Genomic DNA, 25,133 nt, shown 5'->3' with positions numbered 1-25,133 from the left:
AGGTAATATAGCAGCAGTGCTAAACTGAACCTTGTAGCTGAGACTCAGGGGGCCTGAGGCAGGATTAGCTCCAACTTCAACTCGGATCCTTTCAACTTCAATTTCCAGGAGGAATTTCTAGGAAATTCTGTGGATTTCTAGTTGTTCCTCATTGTGCAGCTATAAAGTGAGTTTAATTAAAGGGCCATCACTGTCAACATCTTGGGGGTTACCATTGACCAAAAACTGAACTGGATTAGCCATATAAATACTGTGGCTACAAGAGCAGGTCAGAAGCTAGGAATTTTGCAGCGAGTAACTCACCTCCTGAATCCCCAAACCCTGTCCTCCATCTACAAGACACAAGTCAGGAGTGTGATGGAATACTCTCCATTTGCCTGGATGAGTGCAGCTCCCACAACACTCAAGAAGCTTGACACCATCCAGGACAAAGCAGTCCCCTTGATTGGCACCACATCCAGAAACATTCACTCCCTCCACTACCGACGCACAGTGGCAGCAGAGTGTGTACCATCTACAAGATGCACAGCAGCAACTCACCAAAGCTCCTTCAACAGCACCTTCCAAACCTGCATCCTCAACCATCTAGAAGGACAAGGGCAGCAGATAGATGGGAACACCACCACCTGGAATTTCCCCTCCAAGTCGCTCACCATCCTGACTTGGGAATATATCGCCATTCACTCACTGTCGCTGGGTCAAAATCCTGGAATTCCCTTCCTAACAGCACTGTGAGTGTGCCTACACCACATGGACTGCAGCGGTTCAAGAAGGCAGCTCACCACCACCTTCTCAAGAGCAATTAGGGACAGGCAATAAAAATGTCAGCCCAGCCAGCAATGCCCACATCCCGTGAAAGAACTTAAAAAAACAAATTGTGATCAAGTTTAATAATCACTTTTCAAAACACAATCCAAATACTTTGTTATGTTACTTTGGGACTGGAGTTTTAATTTTTTTTTAAAAAAGCACAATTAGCCTAGTTCAGGAGTCTTCATTGAAATGACACAAGTTCAATTTCATGCCCCAATCCCTCAGTGTAGAAAGCCCCTTCTCTATTTTCATACTGCCATTCCTGATGCCAGTAAAACTGTGCAAAGTACCAACACAGTGAAGCCTATGCTTTCAGCTTATTTTAGTTCCACATGTTGCCTGAGGATACTTTGGGGATTTCACCGTCTGTCCCTCTGATCCATGGGGATGATGGTCCCTCAGATCAGTAGATCCTTAATAATCGATTGAGCTGAAATATAGAACTTTTTTTTTTATTCACTGATGGTATGTTGGCTTCACTGGCTGGGCCAATATTTATTGCCCATCCCTAATTGCCCTTCAGAACGTGGTAATGAGTTGCCTTTTTGAACCACTGCAGTCCATGTGGTGTGGATACACCCACAGCGCTGTTAGGGAAGGAGTTCCAGGATTTTGACCCAGTGACAGGCAATATATTTCCAAGTCAAGATGGTGTGTGACTTGGGGGGGGGGGGTGGCGGGGAACTTCCAATGGTGGTGTTCCCATCTATCTGCTGCCCTTGTCCATTTAGATGGTAGTGGTTGTGGGTTTGGAAGGTGCTGTCGAAGGAGCCTTGGTGAGTTGCTGCAGTGCATCTTGTAGATGGTACACACTGCTGTTACTGTGCGTCGATGGTGGAGAGAGTGAATGTTTGTGGATGTGGTGCCAATCAAGTGGGCTGCTTTGTCCTGGATGGTGTCAAGCTTCTTGAGTGTTGTGGGAGCTGCACTCATCCAGGCAAGTGGAGAGTATTCCATCATGCTCCTGACTTGTGCTTTGTAGATGGTGGGCAGGCTTTGGAGAGTCAGGAGGTGGGTTACTCATCGCACGATTCCTAGCCTCTGACCTGCTCTTGTAGCCACAGTATTTATATGGCTAGTCCAGTTCAGTTTCTGGTCAATGGTAACCCCCAAGATGTTGATAGTGGGGGGGTTCAGAGATGGTAATGCCATTGAACATCAAGGGGCGATGGTTGGATTCTCTCTTGTTGGAGACGGTCATTGCCTGATACTTATGTGGCGTGAATGTTACTTGCCACTTGTCAGCCCAAGCCTGGATATTGTCCAGGTCTTGCTGCATTTGGACATCGACTGCTTCAGTATCTGAGGAGTCACGAATGGTGCTGAACATTGTGCAATCATCAGCAAACATCTCCACTTCTGACCTTATGATGGAAGGAAGGTCATTGATGAAACAGCTGGAGATGGTTGGGCCGAGGACACTACCCTGAGGAACTCCTGTGGTGATGTCCTGGAACTGAGATGACTGACCTCTGACAACTGCAACCATCTTCCTTTGTTGGAACGACTCCAACCAGTGGAGAGATCTCCCCTGGATTCCCATTGACTCTAGTTTTGCAAGGGCTCCTTGATGTCACACTCTGTCAAATACGGTCTTGATGTCACTCTCACCTCACCTCTGGAGTTCAGCTCTTTTGTCCATGTTTGAACCAGGGCTGTAATGAGGTCAGGAGCTGAGTCGCCCTGGCGGAACCCAAACTGGGCATCACTGAGCAGGTTATTGCTGAGCAAGTGCTGCTTGATAGCACTGTTGATGATCCCTTCCACCACTTTACTGGCGATGGGGAGTAGACTGATGGGGCGGTAATTGGCTGCGTTAGATTTGTCCTGTTTTTTTGTGTACAGGACGTATCTGAGCAATTTACCACATTGCCAAGTAGATGCCAGTGTTGCAGCTGTACTGGAACAGCTTGGCTAGGGGCATGGCAAGTTCTGGAGCACAAGTCTTCAGTACTATTGCCGGAACTAAATGAATGGGAATCCATTTGAAATTTTAAACAATCACACAGGGATAAATCCAAGTAAAATGTGGATTTGAGACTATTGCTCAATTAAGGGAGAAGAATGAACTTAGCTGATGTATCCATTAGAGACCATGTAATGAAGCATATCACTCAGATTTAGTTCTAAATTGCAACTGAATGAAGATTGACCTGTTTGAAGCATTTTATCCTCAGCATAAATGCAATGGGTTTAAAGATGGGGCCACTTCCACTCCACTCAGTTCCTGGTCCAAGTAGCAAGGCTCTGAGATCAAAGACTGAAGCCCCTTCACGCATCTCAGCATGAGTAGGGGAAGCTTTATCTGTGAGGGAAGGAGGGAGAAAGGGAACAAGCATAATCTAATGGCTTCTGCTGCCACAGAAGGAACCACAATGATTGACTGGGATTACTGTGTGCCCATGAAACTAGCCACTCAGAGCAAAGGAGGTCTCACAGCATTTTCTGTTTTTATTTCAGATTTCCAGTAGCCACAGTATTTTGCTTTTATGTTATAAAGGGGGTCTCACCTCTGGTTGGCTTCCATCTCCAGCAAGGCTGACAGAGCGGACGTTCCCTTCTTCCCGAGAGGTGGTCCAGCTGGTTCAGTGGGATAGTTTGCGAGGGGCCCGGTCACCTGCAGTCCTTTAATGAGGGCTCCCTTCTGAAAGATGAACAGAAAAACCTGCATGGGTTAAACAAACCTGAAGCATCACATTCATGAGCAGCTGAAAGCCACTGGATGTCAAATCAGCCTCTCCCTGTGAGAATTAATCTCAATAAATAGAGGAAAACGGAAGGGTGACAGGAATATTCCAGAAGTTTGACTTGCAAGCCTTATGCTCGTACCTCCCAACCAGTAAGAACCAAATTATTTTCAATCTTCAACAGTGTTAAATATTTGATATTCTGATCCACCAGAATGTTCCCACACCTCAAGGCAGAACAATGGGCAAATAGAAAACACAGACCCTAGGAGATCATTTATTTTTACACCCTTCACTGTAAAACTCCAATCTGGCAGGGCCACCTATCATTACAAATGAAAAACATTTAATACTTCTGTTCACTTCAAAATCTCACTTTCATGAGCACATTGAGTCTCTTTTGATACAAGATCTGTGCTCTTATATACACCATGGCTGAGATAATAGGCCCATAATTATTCTCTAACTACAGCATCCAATACTGGAAATCATGATGCCCACCATGCTCTCCTGACTCCACAACATCGCAGCAGGCTAAAACGAATAATCTGATTGATCTAAAATTATAACAATACACAGATCCAGTGAGATAGAGCAAGATACTGACAGCCCAATACTTTAAGGAGAAATAATACAAAGGGTTTAATGCAATGTGTTATCGTGTAATTTGATTACTGAAGAGAATTTTGGATGAAACAATATTCACATTCTATGTTGTACTTGAATGATATAAGTCTCCAGTGAATTTCAGATCTTAGTCAGAACTGATGCAGTGACCACTGGCTGGGATTTCTGTTCCTAAAAGACATGTAGATATTTCTTTGAAGTACACAGAGCTGAACAGATCTTACACATTGAAGAGTTGATGTAGGGAAGCTGCTATTCCCTACAGATATTATTTCACTTGCATGGTGTTTCACAATGTAATTGTCCTAATCCCAACATCCAAGCGAATGGGCCTAAGGATATACTTGCCTTAGATGGAATGCAATGTAGGTTTACTAAGCTGATTCCTGGGATGAGAGGATTGCCTGATAGGGACAGACTGAGTAACCTTATACTCTCTGGAGAATATACTAAGAGGTGATTCTATTGTAACTGACGCTGGGTCAAAATCCTGGAACTTCCTAACAGCACTATGGGTGTACCTACACCACATGGACTGCAGCAGTCCAAGAAGGCAGCTCACCACCACCTTCTCAAGGGTAACTAGGGATGGGCAATAAATGCTTGCCTAGCCAGTGAAGTCCCACGTCCCATGAATTAATTAAAAAAAGTAAAATTCTGAAAGGGTTTGACAAGGTAGACATGGAGAATGGCTGAGAAATTTAGAGTATGGGGTCAGAGTCTCAGAATAAGGGGTCAGGTATTTAAGGCTGAGATGAAGAGAAATTTCTTCACTCAAAGGGTTATGAATCTTTAGAATGTTCTACCCCAGAGAGCTGTAGATACTAAGTCACTGAGTAAACTTGAGACAGAGGTCGATAGATTTTTGCATACTAAGGAAATCCAAGGATATGAGCGTGGTGTGGGAAGATGAAGTTGATCTTAATGAATGGCAGAGAAGGCTCAAAGGTCCGAAAGGCCTACTCTTGCTCTTATTTGTTATGTTCTTATGTCTTAACATTTTTATTCCCACAAATTTGCTGGAGATGAGAGTTGATAATGGCACCATGAGGGCAGCCAGGTAGCTGGGACCTTGGTGAATGACAGCACAGTCTACTTGCTTAACCAATAAGATGAAAAGATTGGGAAATAAACAGAGAAAAAAATCTCTAATAATTCACAACCTGAAGGAATAAGGCTCCACACTTTTAATTCTTCACTTTCTAAGCAAGAGTGATTCCATTGCTCAGAGTACTTACACTCTTTTAAGTACTAGACTTAACGGTCTGTGTTGAATTTGATGGGCTATTAATCTGCAAATGCAGCAACTTCATGAAAGTCAGGGCAGGGTGGGGGAAGTCAAGAGTGAGATACAGTTTTCACAAGCGATTGACAAAAGGGGCCCGCCAATCAGTCAGTTACTAGTGAGGACTCACGATTCCATGGGGCATCTTTTTCTCATAACAAGTTGGTGACTAATTTGCACATTGATCATTTAGGCACTGTTATTTTTTTTCAGCAAAATCTGGTCCATCAGCTGATTATTATTTATTTCCGTCCCAATTACAAGAGGAACAAAGCAAATTACCTGTGGGTCCCTTCATTCCTGATACAGTCCCATGGGTGCAGCTCTTCCTCTGGTATAACCTACGTTACGCATTAGCTGGCACAATTCAGCTGAGGCAAGTTGGACAGTGTAAAACTATTGCTTCTCTTATAAAACGGGGTAATTGGCTTCAGTCTGGCCCTTTGGTCCAATGAGACAGCAAAGGTCTGACAAAACAGGTTCAACCAAAGCAACATAACATGAATGAAGGGCAACTGTTGAACATCAACACAAGTCCCCTCTGGTCGGGTATCTTAAACACTCCACTGCCTAAGTTAAATAAATGGTGCTCCACTGAAAAGTGAAGAAGCAGCCTCACCCTTATGATTCTGTCAGAGCGGTGCCTTCTTCGTATTCGATTCAAACCCTCCACAAACCGAATGAAGCCATCCAGCAGCTGCCACTCCTCCTGGTCGGAGCGTAACTTCTCCCCGTAAACGTCACAGCGGGTCTCTCCCTCCATGATTCGTTTCGTAGCTGTTACACAGGCGGGCAGCAACAAGAACCTTGTTCGCCAGAACTTCAGGGATTCGATCAGGCTGTGAAGCAGCAATACAGAAATGTTTCACTCAGTTCTGATAGGCTTTTACTCAGTGGAACAACAACTTGCAATTTAAAAAGCACCTTTAACATAGCAAAAACATCCTAGGATGCTCTGCAGGAGAGTTGTCCAACAAAATTTGACATTGAGACACATAAGGTGGCCAAAAACCTAGTCAAAGAGGTAAGTTTTTAAGGAGTGTCTTAAGGAGGAGAGAGAAGCAGAAAGGTTTAGGGAGGGAATTCCAGAGCTTAAAGTCAAGTCAGAAGGCATGGCTGGCAACGATTGGTGGAGCGATTAAGCTGAAGTATGGTAAAGAGGCCAGAATTGGAGGACGCAGGTATCTCAAGGGTGGAGGGATGGAGAAGGATACAAAGATAGGGAGGGATGAGGCCATAGAGATTGCAATGAACTGAACTTTATGGAGGGTGCCATGGCCAGGAGAGCTTTGGAATAGTCATGTCTGGAGCTAGGTGGATTCTTGATATATCACAGCCCAAGGGCAGAAGCAAAAATCTCCATCTTACTGAGATTACTGCTCTTGGCCTGGTCCCAGTCACCGGCTGACCCTCATTCACACGGGATCTTACAAGTCGTCCTTAAAACCTTACAGTATAAATCTACAGTAGGCATCCACAATCCCCAGTGCCCCTCTCTCCCACTGTATGCTAGCATGAGCCGAGACTCAGCTGTTTAGTATCCTTAGCTCCTCTGTGAGTTCAGTGCTGCAGAGTGACATGGGGTCAGTGTTACTCTTTCAGCGATGGGTCTGAGAAAGAAGCTGAAGTCCTCATGGGGGCTTAGAGATGGGGTGTTGGCGGAGTGGCAGAGACACCTACCTGAAATCCTCAGAGCCTGACGAGCAGATGTACTGATCCAGGTAATTCCATTTGTACTCTTCCAGCCGCTCATGGGAGAACTCCACCCAGCACGACACAAACTCGGTACTGGGATGTGGCGGACAGAGGCTGTAACTATACTGGATCTGAGCAGACTCATAAGGGTACCTGAACAAGATGAAAATAGCAGCCATCATGAATCAGAACACAGCTGCTGTGTGAAGTCTTCACTCTTCCCAGTTTCTGTAATCCTTTCTTTCCTTCTCCCTCCCTTCCCCTGCCATGAAGCACTCCCAGAATGAAGGGGTAAGTGGGCAACGTGCTTTTATAAACCAAAAACCATAATTTATTTAATTCCACACTTCCTCACTTTCCAAACTTATTTCCATCCCAGAAAGGCACACTTTAAGAACTCAAGACCATTCCTTTTTGGACATGTTTTCTTCTAAAGCTCAAGTTTCTAAAGCTCTGATTTGTAGTTGTCCCTGGAGCGGCCAGGGTGACTCAGGAAGCTATCTTACTGCTCCACTCTCCGTATGGATCCAGAGCCCACTCTCACCAACTCTGAGTCCCCACTCAGAATCATGGGATCTGACCCAAAGCAACTGTTGAAATTAGTGCCTGTCCGTGGGGGCAAATCTCTATTCTCTGTGTCACTCCCTTGTCAGTTTAAACCCCTTTTAAAAAACAGTTGCATTTATATAGCCACATCCCTCAGCAGTGTCCTAAACAAGATCCCACAAACAACAAAGAAATGGGCAGATAGTCTGTGTTGGTACTGGACTGAGGGAAGGACAGTCAGGACTTCAGCAGAGCTCCATACTCAACCTCAAATGGGATTAAGGGATTGCTTGGGGATTGTCCATCTGAAGCACTATAAAAAAGGAGGGTCTCCATTTAGAAAGATGGCAGTGCTCCCTCAGCACTACACCATAGTGTTGGCTTGGATTATGTGCTTATGTGCTGAGTGAGGCTTGAACCAAAACCTTTAAGATGTCATGGTTTTATTTTGAAATAAATCATTAGATCATAAAAAATAGTAGTAGTAGGCCATTTGGCCCATCAGGCCTGCTCTGCCATTTGATAAGGTCATGGCTGATCTGATTGTGGCCTTAACTCCACTTTCCTGCCTGTCCCCCATAACCCTCGAGTCCCTTGTCAATCAAAAAATCTGTCTAACTCAGCCTTCAATATACTCAATGACCCAGCCTCCACTGCTCACTGTAGAAGAGAATTCCAAACATTAACACCCCTCTAAGAGAAGAAATTCCTCCTCATCCCTGCCTTAACAGGAGACCACTTGACCCAGATATTCAGAGTTGGAAGGACTCCAGAATCGTTTAAAAATGGCAGGCTGGACCAGATTCCAAGATTCCTACCCACAATGGTACAATCGCGTTGCAATCTTGAGTTGGATTGGTTAAAAACCCGAGGTTCACTCTCATTTTCAAATTTGGTTTTGCCTTCTCCTTTTACCCCGCAGAAAGACGCAAAATGACGGCAAAATGTTTGTCTCATCTTTGATTAAATTATTCAATCACCAGCCCTGTGAATGGCAGGGCTGAACCACTCCCTTCACACTTACTTTGGTAGGTAGCGTGTGACGGTTATGATCTTGTCTTTTAAGCAGACCTTGTGAAAGGTGCGTCCCATGCTCAGCCAATATGCGGTCTCCTCCTCCTCCAGCTTGTTCCTAGACACTAGACCTGTAGACACAGGTATTATATCAGTCACTAAAAAGCAGGGCCCAGGCATTTCACAACTGAAGTTCATCTGGAAGAATCCCACCTATATAGAATGGTCGGTCTCAACTCACTGCAGAAATCCCAATGTCTTGTTGACTGGCCTGTGAAATCTATGCAGTGTGATTGACTGCAGAGACCAACAAGATCCCAGAGGCCTATAGTGGCCATAAAAAAGTTGTAGACTTGGTTTTGCTATTGGTGCATGTACTGCCCTTCAACAATAAGTTGGGCTTTACACTTGCCCCCTCTGCCAAGAGGACAGGTAGATCAGCGGATTAGATATTTTCCTTTTACCCTAAGACACTGTCCAATGATGGAATAGGAAGGGGAGTCGGTCATTTAGCCCCTCGAGCCTGTTCCACCATTCACTGAGATCATGGCTGATCTGTGACCTAACTCGCATACTCACCCTTTCCCCTGTCCCATAAGATCATGCCTGCCTGACATCTTTCAGGGTCCAAATTAGATTGGGTTTCAGTCTCTAGTGGTCGCAAACATCCAAAACTTGGCTTTGACAACTTGGAGCCGCAAAGGGTGCTGGTGTTGGAATCAAGACTGCCACATGAATGCAGCAAGGGTGACTGCCAGAGTTTAGGTTACAAGATGCTGTGTTAGACCTGACTTGGGAGGGCTTGATGCTCATCCAATGCGGCTGAAATGGAAAAAAGATTCTGCACTGCATCACCAACTCGAGCCAGGTGAGGTGGCAAAACCCGTTACCTTAGCAACGGCAGACAGTACTACCTGTGACTGGTCAATGTCGGATGCCAGGAGTGGTTTAAGTAACTTGGCCACCCCTAGAAAGTGCCACTGGCTTCGGGTGGGTCAGCCCCGAGAGGAGAGTCAGTGGGAATTCGATGGAAATGTAGCCTCAGGCCAGAACAGGTCAATGAAAGGGCGGACATGGGCTGTCACAAACGCAACTCCAACATTTACCTCCCTGCTTTAAAACAGTGGGTCATCACAGGAGCTCCTACAATAGACGACTGCTGATGATGATGATGCCACCAACATCGACAGCTTGCAAGAAGTTTTGCTCCTGCAAAGTTCTTTCTTTGGGCCAAATTCCTCCTTTCCTCATGAAGATTGGACATGATTCCAAGTCACCTCCTGTACTTCTGCCCAACAGCCATCCTTTACGTGTAAGTGGAGGCACTGAAGGCTATTCAACAGTGGAGGGCATCACAGCTCAGCCCAATCCTGCACTCTCACAAACACACTTACAGACAGTGGCCATTGAGCAGAGATCCCAGAAAGTGAAAGTTCCACCACTACTTGCCCTCTTCCAGTGGGCAACTCCAGCTCCAAGAAGAAACGTGTCAAAGATAAACTAACTCATATGATTAGGGCCCAGCCTGTACACCTCAGTGACTCACTGCTGAACTATTACATTCTAGACCACATTTACCAACACAAAACCTCTGCTCAGCAACCAACCTGTGTGTCTCCTTACCCCGTGTGTAGAGGGGGCTGCTGCTGAGGGGGGCTGAAGCTGTAGTGCTGGACAGCTTGTTCTTGGTCTGGACAATAATCTGGTAGCCCTGCATGAGCCGTTGGCAGATGAACTCCTCAAATACCTGCTGGGCTGTCATTACAGGCCCGTCCTCATCTCTCCTATGAATGAGCAGAATAAACAGGTCAGAAAGTGTTTCATTGATGCGTTCTCTTTCAGACCAACTATCACAATTACTTCATCCCCCTCACAAACTGGTTAAAGAAGCAATTGTGTCCAGGTCCAGCTGACATATCACCTTGGCGTGTATGTCCCAGGTGACTGTCTGTGACTAAGGCTGTCTAGTCTGTTGCAACTGCGTATTTAGGTTATCAGTTTATCTCTGTTTTAAGGGCTAACCAAATTCTCATTTTCATGAAATCATAGTGAACAGTTTGCTTTAATTTATATTTTACCAACACATCTTGTTACTTTTGCCTTGTCTTCAACCTCATCTTCCTGCATCATTTAACAGGCAACAGAGCAGTGCAAATCCAAACCAGAAAGCCCAGAGCCCACTCCCCAAACAACAGAGGGTCTGGAGCCCACTCCCCAAACCGCAGAGGGTCTGGAGCCCGCTCGCCAAACCACAGAGGGTCTGGAGCCCGCTCGCCAAACCGCAGAGGGTCTGGAGCTCACTCCCCAAACCGCAGAGGGTCTGGAGCCCGCTCGCCAAACCACAGAGGGTCTGGAGCCCACTCGCCAAACCACAGAGGGTCTGGAGCCCACTCGCCAAACCGCAGAGGGTCTGGAGCCCACTCCCCAAACCAGAGGGTCTAGACTCCACTTCCCAAACCACAGAGCCTGGAGGGCCCCTCCAAACCAGAGGATCATTGTCTACTCCTCAATTGAGGAGGTTTTCTCCACACAGACAGAGGTAAGGGGGTTCGGTAGGCAATCCAATCATGAGGGAATTAATTCCACAAACAGACTTTCCACCATGGGTCACTGAAAAATAAAGCCCAGGAGAATCCCTGGCTGAGTTCCACATCATTTAACATTGCATCTGAACTCAGCCTCTCCAACAGTACAGCAGTCCCTCAGCACTGCATCAGATTGTCAGTCTGGACTTCTGAGCTTGATTCTGAACTCTTGACCTTTGACCCAGATGTGAGAGTGGTACCACTGAGCCACAGTGAAGCCAGGAACCTAACCTGGCTCAGCCACTAACTGGGCATCACAGGTGCAACTGACCCACCTTCTGCCACAATAGAACATGGTGATATACCTCTCTGTTGACATGACAGACAACCCTTTCCCCAGGCCACAAATGAATGTCGGAAAAACACTGCATTCTCTGCAGGTCACTGTGATAGGGTGAAGGTCAGGCAGGGCAGATCTTCCTTGCTCTTTCCACTGGTCTGGTGACAAGTAAAATCATTCTGTTAATACATGAGTGCAAGAGGGCATGGCAGGAGCAGCACCAGGCATTCCTCAAAATGAGATGCCAACTGAGTGAAGCTACAACACATATGTGCCGAACAGCAGAAGCAGCAAGGGCAGCAGACACATGAGAACACCACCACCTGAAAGTTCCCTTCCAAGTCACCCACCATCCTGGCTTGGAAATATATCACTATTCCTTCATTGTTGCTGGGTCAAAAACCTGGAACTAAATCCTAACAACAGTGTGGGCGCAAATACTGGCCCCCTCGTAAATAACAATGCAAATACTGACAGCCCCCATAAATAACAGAGCAAATACTGACAGCCCCCATAAATAACAGAGCAAATACTGACAGCCCCCATAAATAACAGAGCAAATACTGACAGCCCCCATAAATAACAGAGAAAATACTGACCCCTCGTCCATAAATAAGAGCAAAAGCTGACCCCTCCCCATAATTAACAAGGCAAATGCTGACTCCCCTAAACTAACTAAGCAAATACCAATTCCTCCATGCTGACACCCCAATAAACAACAGAGCAAAAGCTGACCCCTCCCCATATATAACAGAGTAAATGCTGACCATTCCCCATAAAAACAGTGCAAATACAGACCGCCCCATAAATAACTGAGCAAATTCTGACACCCTAATAAATAAGAGCAAATACTGACCCCCCATAAATAACAGAGTAAATACAGAAGTGCAATTACTTACCGCCATATAATAGAACAAATAATGACGCCCCATAAATAACAGAGCTAATACAGACACCCCCACGTAAATAAGAGCAAACACTGGCCCATCCACACAAATACCAGAGCAAATACAGATACCCCCCCATGAATAACAGTGCAAATACTAACCCTTCCCCCATAAATAACAGAGCAACTACAGACCCGCATAAATAACAGAGCAACAACTGACCCCTCATAAATAACAGAGCAAATACTGATCTCCCCTCTAATTAAGAGCCAATACCGACTCCCCCAATAAATAAGAGCAAATTCTGATCTCCCCATAAATAACAGAGCAAATACTGTCGCCTCCCCATAAATAACAGAACAAACACTGACCCCCGCATAAATATCAGAGCAAATACCGACTCCCCATAAATAACAAAACAAACACTGACACCCCATAAATTAGAGCAAATACTGACCACCCCATAAATAACAGAGCAAATACAGACACCTCATAAATAACAAAGCAAATACTGACCCCCCCCATAAGTAACAAAACAAACACTGACCCCCCCATAAATAACAGAGCAAATATTGACCCCCCCATGAATAACAGAACAAATACTGACTCCCCGATAAATAACAGCCAATACTGACCGCCCCATAAATAACAGCAAATATTAACCCCCCACCATAAACAAGAGTAAATACAGACACCCCATAAAAAAGAGCAAATACAGACACCGCATAAATAACAGAACAAATACTGTCTCCCCCATAAAAAACAGAACAAACACTGACACCCCCATAAATAACAGAGCAACTAATGACCCAACCCACAAATAACAGAGCAAATACTGATCACCCCATAATTAACAGTGCTAATACTGACCACCCCATAAATAACAAACAAATACTGACCCCCCATAAATAACAGAGCAAACACTGACACCCCAATAAATAACAAAACAAACACTGACACCCCAATAAATAAGAGCAAACACTGACACCCCAATAAATAAGAGCAAATATCGACCGCCGCCATAAATAACAGAACAAATACTGACACCCGCATAAATAACAGAGCAAATACTGATCTCCCCTATAATTAAGAGCCAATACCGATTCCCCCATAAATAACAGAGCAAATACTGTCACCCCCCATAAATAACAGAACAAACACTGACCCCTGCATAAATATCAGAGCAAATACCGACTCTCCATAATTAACAAAACAAACACTGACACCCCATAAATTAGAGCAAATACTGACCACCCCATAAAGAACAGAGCAAATACACACACCCATAAATAAGAGCAAATACTGATCCGCCCATAAATAACAGAGCAAATATTGAGCCCCCCATCAATAACAGAGCAAATACCGACTCCCCCATTAATAACAGAGCAAATATTGAGCCCCCCATCAATAACAGAGCAAATACCGACTCCCCCATTAATAACAGAACAAACACTGACCCCCCATAAATATCAGAGCAAATACCAACACCCCCATGAATGACAGAGCAAATACTGACTCCCCCATAAATAACAGAGCAAATACTGACCCCCCAATAAATAACGCACAAATACTGACCCCCCGATAAATAATAACCATACTGACCGCCCCATAAATAACAGCTACTATTGACCCCCCACCATAAACAAGAGTAAGAACAGACACCCAATAAATAACTGAGCAAATACAGACACCCAATAAATAACTGAGCAAATACTGATCCCACATAAATAACAGAGCAAATACTGATCCCACATAAATAACAGAGCAAATACTGATCCCACATAAATAACAGAGCAAATACTGATCCCACATAAATAACAGAGCAAATACTGATCCCACATAAATAACAGAACACACACTGACCCCTGCATAAATATCAGAGCAAATACCGACTCTCCATAAATTACAGAACAGACACTGACTACCCCAATAAATAACACACAAATACTGACACCACAATAAATAACAGCAAATATTGACCCCGCCCCATAAACAGCAGAGCAAATACAGACACCACTAAATAAGAACAAATACTGACTCCCCGATAAATAACAGCCAATACTGACCGCCCCATAAATAACAGCAAATATTGACCCCCCAACCATAAACAAGAGTAAATACAGACACCCCATAAAAAACAGAGCAAATACTGACTCCCCATAAATAACAGAACAAATACTGTCTCCCCCATAAATAACAGAGCAAATACAGACCCCCCATAAATAACAGAGCAAATACTAACACCCCATAAAACACAGAGCAACTACTGATCCCCTCATAAATAACAGAGCAAATACTGATCACACCAAAATTAACAGTACTAATAATGATCCCCTCATAAATAACTGAGGCAAATACTGACGCCCCCAAAAGAACAGAGCAAATACAGATCCCCCATAAATAACAAAGCAAATACTGACCACCCCATAAATAACAGAACACTGACACCCTCATAAATAACAGAGCAACTAATGACCACCCCAACAAATATCAGAGCAAATACTGATCACCCCATAATTAACAGTGCTAATACTGACCCCCCATAAATAACAAAGCAAATACTGACCCCCCCCATAAATAACAGAGCAAACACTGACACCCCAATAAATAACAGCAAATATTGACCCCACCCCATAAAAAGCAGGGCAAATACAGACAACCCATAAATAACAGAGGAAATATTGATCCCACTATAAATAACAGAGCAAATACTGATCCCCCATGAATAACAGAGCAAATACTGACCCCCCCATAAATAACAAAGCAAATACTGACCCCCATAAATAACAAAGCAAATACTGACTCCCCAAAAATAAGAGCAAATACTGACTCCCCATAAATATCAGAGCAAATACCGACTCTCCATAAATAAGAGCAAATACCGACCCCCCCATAAACAACAGAGCAAATAATGACTCCCCCATAAATAACAGAGCAAATACTGACGCACCATAAGTAACAAAACAAACACTGACCCCCCCATAAATAAGAGCAAATATTGACCCCCCATGAAAAGCAGAACAAATACTGACTCCCCGATAAATAACAGCCAATACTGACCGCCCCATAAATAACAGCAACTATTGACCCCCCCACCATAAACAAGAGTAAATACAGACACCCCATAAATAACAGAGCAAATACAGACATCCCAAAAATAACTGAGCAAATACTGATCCCCCATAAATAACAGAGCAAATACAGACACCCCCCATAAATAACAGAACACACACTGGCACCCCATAAATAAGTGCAAATACTGACCACCCCACAAATAACAGCAAATATTGATGCCCCCAATAAACAACAGAGCAAATACAGACTCCCCATAAATAAGAGCAAATACTGACTCCCCCATAAATAACAGAGCAAATACTGACCCCCCAATAAATAACACACAAATACTGACACCCCAATAAATAACAGCAAATTTTGACCCCACCCCATAAACAGCTGAGCAAATACAGACACCCCATAAATAAGAGATACTGATCCCACCATGAATTACAGAGCAAATACTGACCCCACATAAATAACACAGCAAATACTGACTCCCCCCAAACGAATAATAACAAATATTGACCCCCCCATAAACAACAGAGCAAATACAGACACCCCATAAATAACACAGCAAATACTGACCCCCATAAGTAACAAAACAAACACTGATGCCCCCATAAATAACAGAGCAAATATTGACCCCCCATGATAAACAGAACAAATACTGACACCCCGATAAATAACAGCCAATACTGACCGCCCCATAAATAACAGCAACTATTGACCCTGCACCATAAAAAAAAGAGTAAATGTAGACACCCCATAAATAACAGAGCAAATACAGACCCCTCATAAATAACAGAGCAAGTACTGAACCCCCCATAAATAACAGAACAAACACTGACATCCCCATAAATAACAGAGCAACTACTGACCCCCTCATAAATAACAGAGCAAATACTGATCACCCCATAATTAACAGTGCGAAAACCGATCCCTTCATAAATAACTGAGGCAAATACTGACCGCCCCCATAAAGAACAGAGCAAATACTGACACCCATAAGTAACAAAACAAACACTGACGCCCCCATAAATAACAGAGCAAATATTGACTACCCATGATAAACAGAACAAATACTGACACCCCGATAAATAACAGCCAATACTGACCGCCCCATAAATAACAGCAACTATTGACCCCGCACCATAAAAAAGAGTAAATGTAGACACTCCATAAATAACAGAGCAAATACAGACCCCTCATAAATAACAGAGCAAGTACTGAACCCCCCCATAAATAACACAGCAAATACTGACCACCCCATAAATAACAGAACAAACACTGACATCCCCATAAATAACTGAGCAAATACTGACCCCCTCATAAATAACAGAGCAAATACTGATCACCCCATAATTAACAGTGCGAAAACCGATCCTCTCATAAATAACTGAGGCAAATACTGACTGCCCCCATAAAGAACAGAGCAAATACAGATCCCCAGGAATAACAAAGCAAATACTGACCACCCCATAAATAACAGAGCAAACACTGACACTCCCATAAATAACAGAGCAACTAATGACCACCCCAACAAATATCAGAGCAAATACTGATCACCCCATAATTAACAGTGCTAATACTGACCCCCCATAAATAACAAGGCAAATACTGACCCCCCCATAAATAACAGAACAAATACTGACACCTGCATAAATAACAGCAAATACCGACTCTCCATAAATAACAAAACAAACACTGACACCCCATAGAGCAAATACTGACCACCCCATAAATAAGAGCAAATACTGAGCCCCCCATAAATAACGGAACACACACTGACACCCCATAAATAAGAGCAAATACTGACCACCCCACAAATAACAGCAGATATTGACGCTCCCCCATAAACAACAGAGCAAATACAGACACCCCATAAATAAGAGCAAATACTGACTCCCCCATGAATAACAGAGCAAATACTGACACCACATAAATAACACAGCAAATACTGACTCCCCCTAAATAAGTAATAACAAATATTGAGCCCCCCCATAAACAACAGAGCAAATACAGACACCCCATAAATAAGAGCAAATACCTACTCCCCCATGAATAACAGAGCAAATACTGACTCCCCCATAAATAAGAGCAAATACTGACACCCCAGTAAATAACACACAAATACTGACACCCCAATAAATAACAGCAATTTTGACCCCGACCCATAAACAGCATAGCAAATACAGACACCACATAAATAAGAGGAAATACTCATCCCACCATAAATTACAGAGCAAATACTGACTCCCCCATGAATAACAGAGCAAATACTGACCCCACATAAATAACACAGCAAATACTGACTCCCCCCAAATAAATAATAGCAAATATTGAGCCCCCCCATAAACAACAGAGCAAATAGACACCCCATAAATAAGAGCAAATACCTACTCCCCCATGAATAACAGAGCAAATACTGACTCCCCCATAAATAACAGAGCAAATACTGACACCCCAATAAATAACACACAAATACTGACACCCCAATAAATAACAGCAATTTTGACCCCACCCCGTAAACAGCAGAGCAAATACAGACACCCCATAAATAAGAGCAAATACTCATCCCACCATAAATAACAGAGCAAATACTGACTCCCCCATAAATAACAGAGCAAATACTGACCCCCCCAATAAATAACACACAAAAACTGACACCCCAATAAATAACAGCAGTTTTGACCCCACCCCATAAACAGCAGAGCAAATACAGACACCCCATAAATAACAAATACTGATCCCACTATAAATAACAAAGCAAATACTGACTCCCCCATGAATAACAGAGCAAATACTGACCCCACAAAAATAACAGAACAAATACTGACACCCACAATAAATAACACAAAAATACTGACACCCCCAATAAATAACAGAGCAAATACTGACTCCCCGATAAATAACACAGCAAATATTGACTGCCCCCATAAATAATAGCAAATATTGACCCCCCCATAAACAACAGAGCAAATACAGACACCCCAGAAATAACAGAGCAAATACTGACGCACCCTAAGTAACAAAACAAACACTGACCCCCCATAAATAAGAGCAAATATTGACCACCCCATAAATAACAGAGCAAATACAGACACCCCATAAATAAGAGCAAATACTGATCCTCCCATAAATAAGAGCAAATATTGAGCCCCCCATCAATAACAGAGCAAATACCGACTCCCCCATGAATAACAGAGCAAATACTGACTCCCCTATAAATAACAGGACAAATACTGACTCCCGTATAAATAACAGAGCAAATACTGACTCCCCTATAAATAACAGAGCAAATACTGACTCCTCTATAAATAACAGAGCAAATACTGACTCCTCCATAAATAACAGAGCAAATACTGACTCCCCCATAAATAACATTGCAAATACTGACTCCCCCATAAATAACAGAGCAAATACTGACTCCCCCATAAATAACAGAGCAAATACTGACTCCCCCATAAATAACAGAGCAAATACTGACTCCCCCATAAATAACAGAGCAAATACTGACTCCCCCATAAATAACAGAGCAAATACTGACTCCCCCATAAATAACAGAGCAAATATTGACTCCCCCATAAATAAAAGAGCAAATACTGACTCCCCATAAATAACAGAGCAAATACTGACTCCCCATAAATAAGAGCAGATACTGACTCCCCATAAATAAGAGCAAATACTGACTCCCCAGAAATAAGAGCAAATACTGACTCCCCATAAATAAGAGCAAATACTGACTCCCCATAAATAACAGCAAACACTGACTCCCCATAAATAACAGCAAACACTGACTCCCCATAAATAAGAGCAAATACGGACTCCCCATAAATAAGAGCAAATACGGACTCCCCATAAATAACAGAACAAATACTGACTCCCATAAATAACAGAATAAATACTGACCCCTTGTAAATAACAGAGCAAATACTGACTCCCCCATAAATAACAGAGCAAATACTGATCCGCCCCATAAATAACAGAGCAAATACTGATCCGCCCCATAAATAACAGAGCAAATACTGACCCCCTATAAATAAGAGTAAATACTGATCCACCCCATAAATAACAGAGCAAATACTGACTCCCCCATAAATAACAGAGCAAATACTGACTCCCCCATAAATAAGAGCAAATAATGACTCCCCCATAAATAACAGAGCAAATAATGACTCCCCCATAAATAACAGAGCAAATAATGACTCCCCCATAAATAACAGAGCAAATAATGACTCCCCCATAAATAACAGAGCAAATACTGACTCCCCCATAAATAACAGAGCAAATACTGACTCCCCCATAAATAACAGAGCAAATACTGACTCCCCATAAATAAGAGCAAATACTGACTCCTCATAAATAAGAGCAAATACTGACTCCCCCATAAATAACAGAGCAAATACTGACTCCCCCATAAATAACAGCAAATATTGACCCCTACCATAAACAACAGAGCAAATATGGACACCCCATAAATAACAGAGCAAATACTGATCCTGCCAAAATAACGGAGCAAATACTGACTCCCCCATAAATAACAGAGCAAATACTGATTCCCCATAAATAATAGAATAAATACTGACTCCCCCATAAATAACAGAGCAAATACTGACTCCCCTATAAATAAGAGCAAATACTGACTCCCCTATAAATAACAGAGCAAATACTGACTCCTCTATAAATAACAGAGCAAATACTGACTCCCCCATAAATAACATTGCAAATACTGACTCTCCCATAAATGACAGAGCAAATACTGACTCCCCCATAAATAACAGAGCAAATACTGACTCCCCCATAAATAACATTGCAAATACTGACTCCCCCATAAATAACAGAGCAAATACTGACTCCCCCATAAATAACAGAGCAAATACTGACTCCCCCATAAATAACAGAGCAAATACTGACTCCCCCATAAATAACAGAGCAAATACTGACTCCCCCATAAATAACAGAGCAAATACTGACTCCCCCATAAATAACAGAGCAAATACTGACTCCCCCATAAATAAAAGAGCAAATACTGACTCCCCATAAATAACAGAGCAAATACTGACTCCCCATAAATAACAGAGCAAACACTGACACTCCCATAAATAACAGAGCAACTAATGACCCCCCAAGAAATGACAGAGCAAATACTGATCACCCCATAATTAACAGTGCTAATACTGACCCCCCATAAATAACAAGGCAAATACTGACCCCCCCATAAATAACAGAACAAATACTGACACCTGCATAAATAACAGCAAATACCGACTCTCCATAAATAACAAAACAAACACTGACACCCCATAGAGCAAATACTGACCACCCCATAAATAAGAGCAAATACTGAGCCCCCCATAAATAACGGAACACACACTGACACCCCATAAATAAGAGCAAATACTGACCACCCCACAAATAACAGCAGATATTGACGCTCCCCCATAAACAACAGAGCAAATACAGACACCCCATAAATAAGAGCAAATACTGACTCCCCCATGAATAACAGAGCAAATACTGACACCACATAAATAACACAGCAAATACTGACTCCCCCTAAATAAGTAATAACAAATATTGAGCCCCCCCATAAACAACAGAGCAAATACAGACACCCCATAAATAAGAGCAAATACCTACTCCCCCATGAATAACAGAGCAAATACTGACTCCCCCATAAATAAGAGCAAATACTGACACCCCAGTAAATAACACACAAATACTGACACCCCAATAAATAACAGCAATTTTGACCCCGACCCATAAACAGCATAGCAAATACAGACACCACATAAATAAGAGGAAATACTCATCCCACCATAAATTACAGAGCAAATACTGACTCCCCCATGAATAACAGAGCAAATACTGACCCCACATAAATAACACAGCAAATACTGACTCCCCCCAAATAAATAATAGCAAATATTGAGCCCCCCCATAAACAACAGAGCAAATAGACACCCCATAAATAAGAGCAAATACCTACTCCCCCATGAATAACAGAGCAAATACTGACTCCCCCATAAATAACAGAGCAAATACTGACACCCCAATAAATAACACACAAATACTGACACCCCAATAAATAACAGCAATTTTGACCCCACCCCGTAAACAGCAGAGCAAATACAGACACCCCATAAATAAGAGCAAATACTCATCCCACCATAAATAACAGAGCAAATACTGACTCCCCCATAAATAACAGAGCAAATACTGACCCCCCCAATAAATAACACACAAAAACTGACACCCCAATAAATAACAGCAGTTTTGACCCCACCCCATAAACAGCAGAGCAAATACAGACACCCCATAAATAACAAATACTGATCCCACTATAAATAACAAAGCAAATACTGACTCCCCCATGAATAACAGAGCAAATACTGACCCCACAAAAATAACAGAACAAATACTGACACCCACAATAAATAACACAAAAATACTGACACCCCCAATAAATAACAGAGCAAATACTGACTCCCCGATAAATAACACAGCAAATATTGACTGCCCCCATAAATAATAGCAAATATTGACCCCCCCATAAACAACAGAGCAAATACAGACACCCCAGAAATAAGAGCAAATACTGATGCACCATAAGTAACAAAACAAACACTGACCCCCCATAAATAAGAGCAAATATTGACCACCCCATAAATAACAGAGCAAATACAGACACCCCATAAATAAGAGCAAATACTGATCCTCCCATAAATAAGAGCAAATATTGAGCCCCCCATCAATAACAGAGCAAATACCGACTCCCCCATGAATAACAGAGCAAATACTGACTCCCCTATAAATAACAGGACAAATACTGACTCCCGTATAAATAACAGAGCAAATACTGACTCCCCTATAAATAACAGAGCAAATACTGACTCCCCTATAAATAACAGAGCAAATACTGACTCCTCTATAAATAACAGAGCAAATACTGACTCCTCCATAAATAACAGAGCAAATACTGACTCCCCCATAAATAACATTGCAAATACTGACTCTCCCATAAATAACATTGCAAATACTGACTCTCCCATAAATGACAGAGCAAATACTGACTCCCCCATAAATAACAGAGCAAATACTGACTCCCCCATAAATAACATTGCAAATACTGACTCCCCCATAAATAACAGAGCAAATACTGACTCCCCCATAAATAACAGAGCAAATACTGACTCCCCCATAAATAACAGAGCAAATACTGACTCCCCCATAAATAACAGAGCAAATACTGACTCCCCCATAAATAACAGAGCAAATACTGACTCCCCCATAAATAACAGAGCAAATATTGACTCCCCCATAAATAAAAGAGCAAATACTGACTCCCCATAAATAACAGAGCAAATACTGACTCCCCATAAATAAGAGCAAATACTGACTCCCCAGAAATAAGAGCAAATACTGACTCCCCATAAATAAGAGCAAATACTGACTCCCCATAAATAACAGCAAACACTGACTCCCCATAAATAACAGCAAACACTGACTCCCCATAAATAAGAGCAAATACGGACTCCCCATAAATAACAGAACAAATACTGACTCCCATAAATAACAGAATAAATACTGACCCCTTGTAAATAACAGAGCAAATACTGACTCCCCCATAAATAACAGAGCAAATACTGATCCGCCCCATAAATAACAGAGCAAATACTGACCCCCTATAAATAAGAGTAAATACTGATCCACCCCATAAATAACAGAGCAAATACTGACTCCCCCATAAATAACAGAGCAAATACTGACTCCCCCATAAATAAGAGCAAATAATGACTCCCCCATAAATAACAGAGCAAATAATGACTCCCCCATAAATAACAGAGCAAATAATGACTCCCCCATAAATAACAGAGCAAATAATGACTCCCCCATAAATAACAGAGCAAATACTGACTCCCCCATAAATAACAGAGCAAATACTGACTCCCCCATAAATAACAGAGCAAATACTGACTCCCCATAAATAAGAGCAAATACTGACTCCTCATAAATAAGAGCAAATACTGACTCCCCCATAAATAACAGAGCAAATACTGACTCCCCCATAAATAACAGCAAATATTGACCCCTACCATAAACAACAGAGCAAATATGGACACCCCATAAATAACAGAGCAAATACTGATCCTGCCAAAATAACGGAGCAAATACTGACTCCCCCATAAATAACAGAGCAAATACTGATTCCCCATAAATAATAGAATAAATACTGACTCCCCCATAAATAACAGAGCAAATACTGACTCCCCTATAAATAAGAGCAAATACTGACTCCCCTATAAATAACAGAGCAAATACTGACTCCTCTATAAATAACAGAGCAAATACTGACTCCCCCATAAATAACATTGCAAATACTGACTCTCCCATAAATGACAGAGCAAATACTGACTCCCCCATAAATAACAGAGCAAATACTGACTCCCCCATAAATAACATTGCAAATACTGACTCCCCCATAAATAACAGAGCAAATACTGACTCCCCCATAAATAACAGAGCAAATACTGACTCCCCCATAAATAACAGAGCAAATACTGACTCCCCCATAAATAACAGAGCAAATACTGACTCCCCCATAAATAACAGAGCAAATACTGACTCCCCCATAAATAACAGAGCAAATACTGACTCCCCCATAAATAAAAGAGCAAATACTGACTCCCCATAAATAACAGAGCAAATACTGACTCCCCATAAATAAGAGCAGATACTGACTCCCCATAAATAAGAGCAAATACTGACTCCCCAGAAATAAGAGCAAATACTGACTCCCCAGAAATAAGAGCAAATACTGACTCCCCATAAATAAGAGCAAATACTGACTCCCCATAAATAACAGCAAACACTGACTCCCCATAAATAAGAGCAAATACGGACTCCCCATAAATAAGAGCAAATACGGACTCCCCATAAATAACAGAACAAATACTGACTCCCATAAATAACAGAATAAATACTGACCCCTTGTAAATAACAGAGCAAATACTGACTCCCCCATAAATAACAGAGCAAATACTGATCCGCCCCATAAATAACAGAGCAAATACTGATCCGCCCTATAAATAACAGAGCAAATACTGATCCGCCCCATAAATAACAGAGCAAATACTGACCCCCTATAAATAAGAGTAAATACTGATCCACCCCATAAATAACAGAGCAAATACTGACTCCCCCATAAATAACAGAGCAAATACTGACTCCCCCATAAATAAGAGCAAATAATTACTCCCCCATAAATAACAGAGCAAATAATGACTCCCCCATAAATAACAGAGCAAATAATGACTCCCCCATAAATAACAGAGCAAATAATGACTCCCCCATAAATAACAGAGCAAATACTGACTCCCCCATAAATAACAGAGCAAATACTGACTCCCCCATAAATAACAGAGCAAATACTGACTCCCCATAAATAAGAGCAAATACTGACTCCTCATAAATAAGAGCAAATACTGACTCCCCCATAAATAACAGAGCAAATACTGACTCCCCCATAAATAACAGCAAATATTGACCCCTACCATAAACAACAGAGCAAATATGGACACCCCATAAATAACAGAGCAAATACTGATCCTGCCAAAATAACGGAGCAAATACTGACTCCCCCATAAATAACAGAGC

At 42.4% G+C, this 25,133-nt stretch overlaps 1 protein-coding gene across 5 annotated transcripts in view; it reads right to left on the bottom strand.

The window, feature by feature from the left end:
* Nucleotides 1–25,133, bottom strand: part of depdc5 (DEP domain containing 5, GATOR1 subcomplex subunit) — a 197,980-nt gene that overhangs the window by 57,214 nt on the left and 115,633 nt on the right. For all 5 annotated transcript variants that reach the window (XM_041202862.1, XM_041202864.1, XM_041202860.1 and 2 more), the window contains exons 26-30: nt 10,291–10,451; nt 8,678–8,798; nt 7,093–7,260; nt 6,032–6,251; nt 3,324–3,457 (exon numbers count right to left, since the gene is read on the bottom strand). In XM_041202862.1, the coding sequence (XP_041058796.1) occupies nt 3,324–3,457; nt 6,032–6,251; nt 7,093–7,260; nt 8,678–8,798; nt 10,291–10,451 (804 nt within the window). The remainder of the gene's footprint in view (nt 1–3,323; nt 3,458–6,031; nt 6,252–7,092; nt 7,261–8,677; nt 8,799–10,290; nt 10,452–25,133) is intronic.

Source organism: Carcharodon carcharias, chromosome 13, assembly GCF_017639515.1.
Source record: "Carcharodon carcharias isolate sCarCar2 chromosome 13, sCarCar2.pri, whole genome shotgun sequence".
Taxonomy (NCBI): Eukaryota; Metazoa; Chordata; class Chondrichthyes; order Lamniformes; family Lamnidae; genus Carcharodon; species Carcharodon carcharias.
This window is presented reverse-complemented; position numbering and strand designations above follow the sequence as displayed.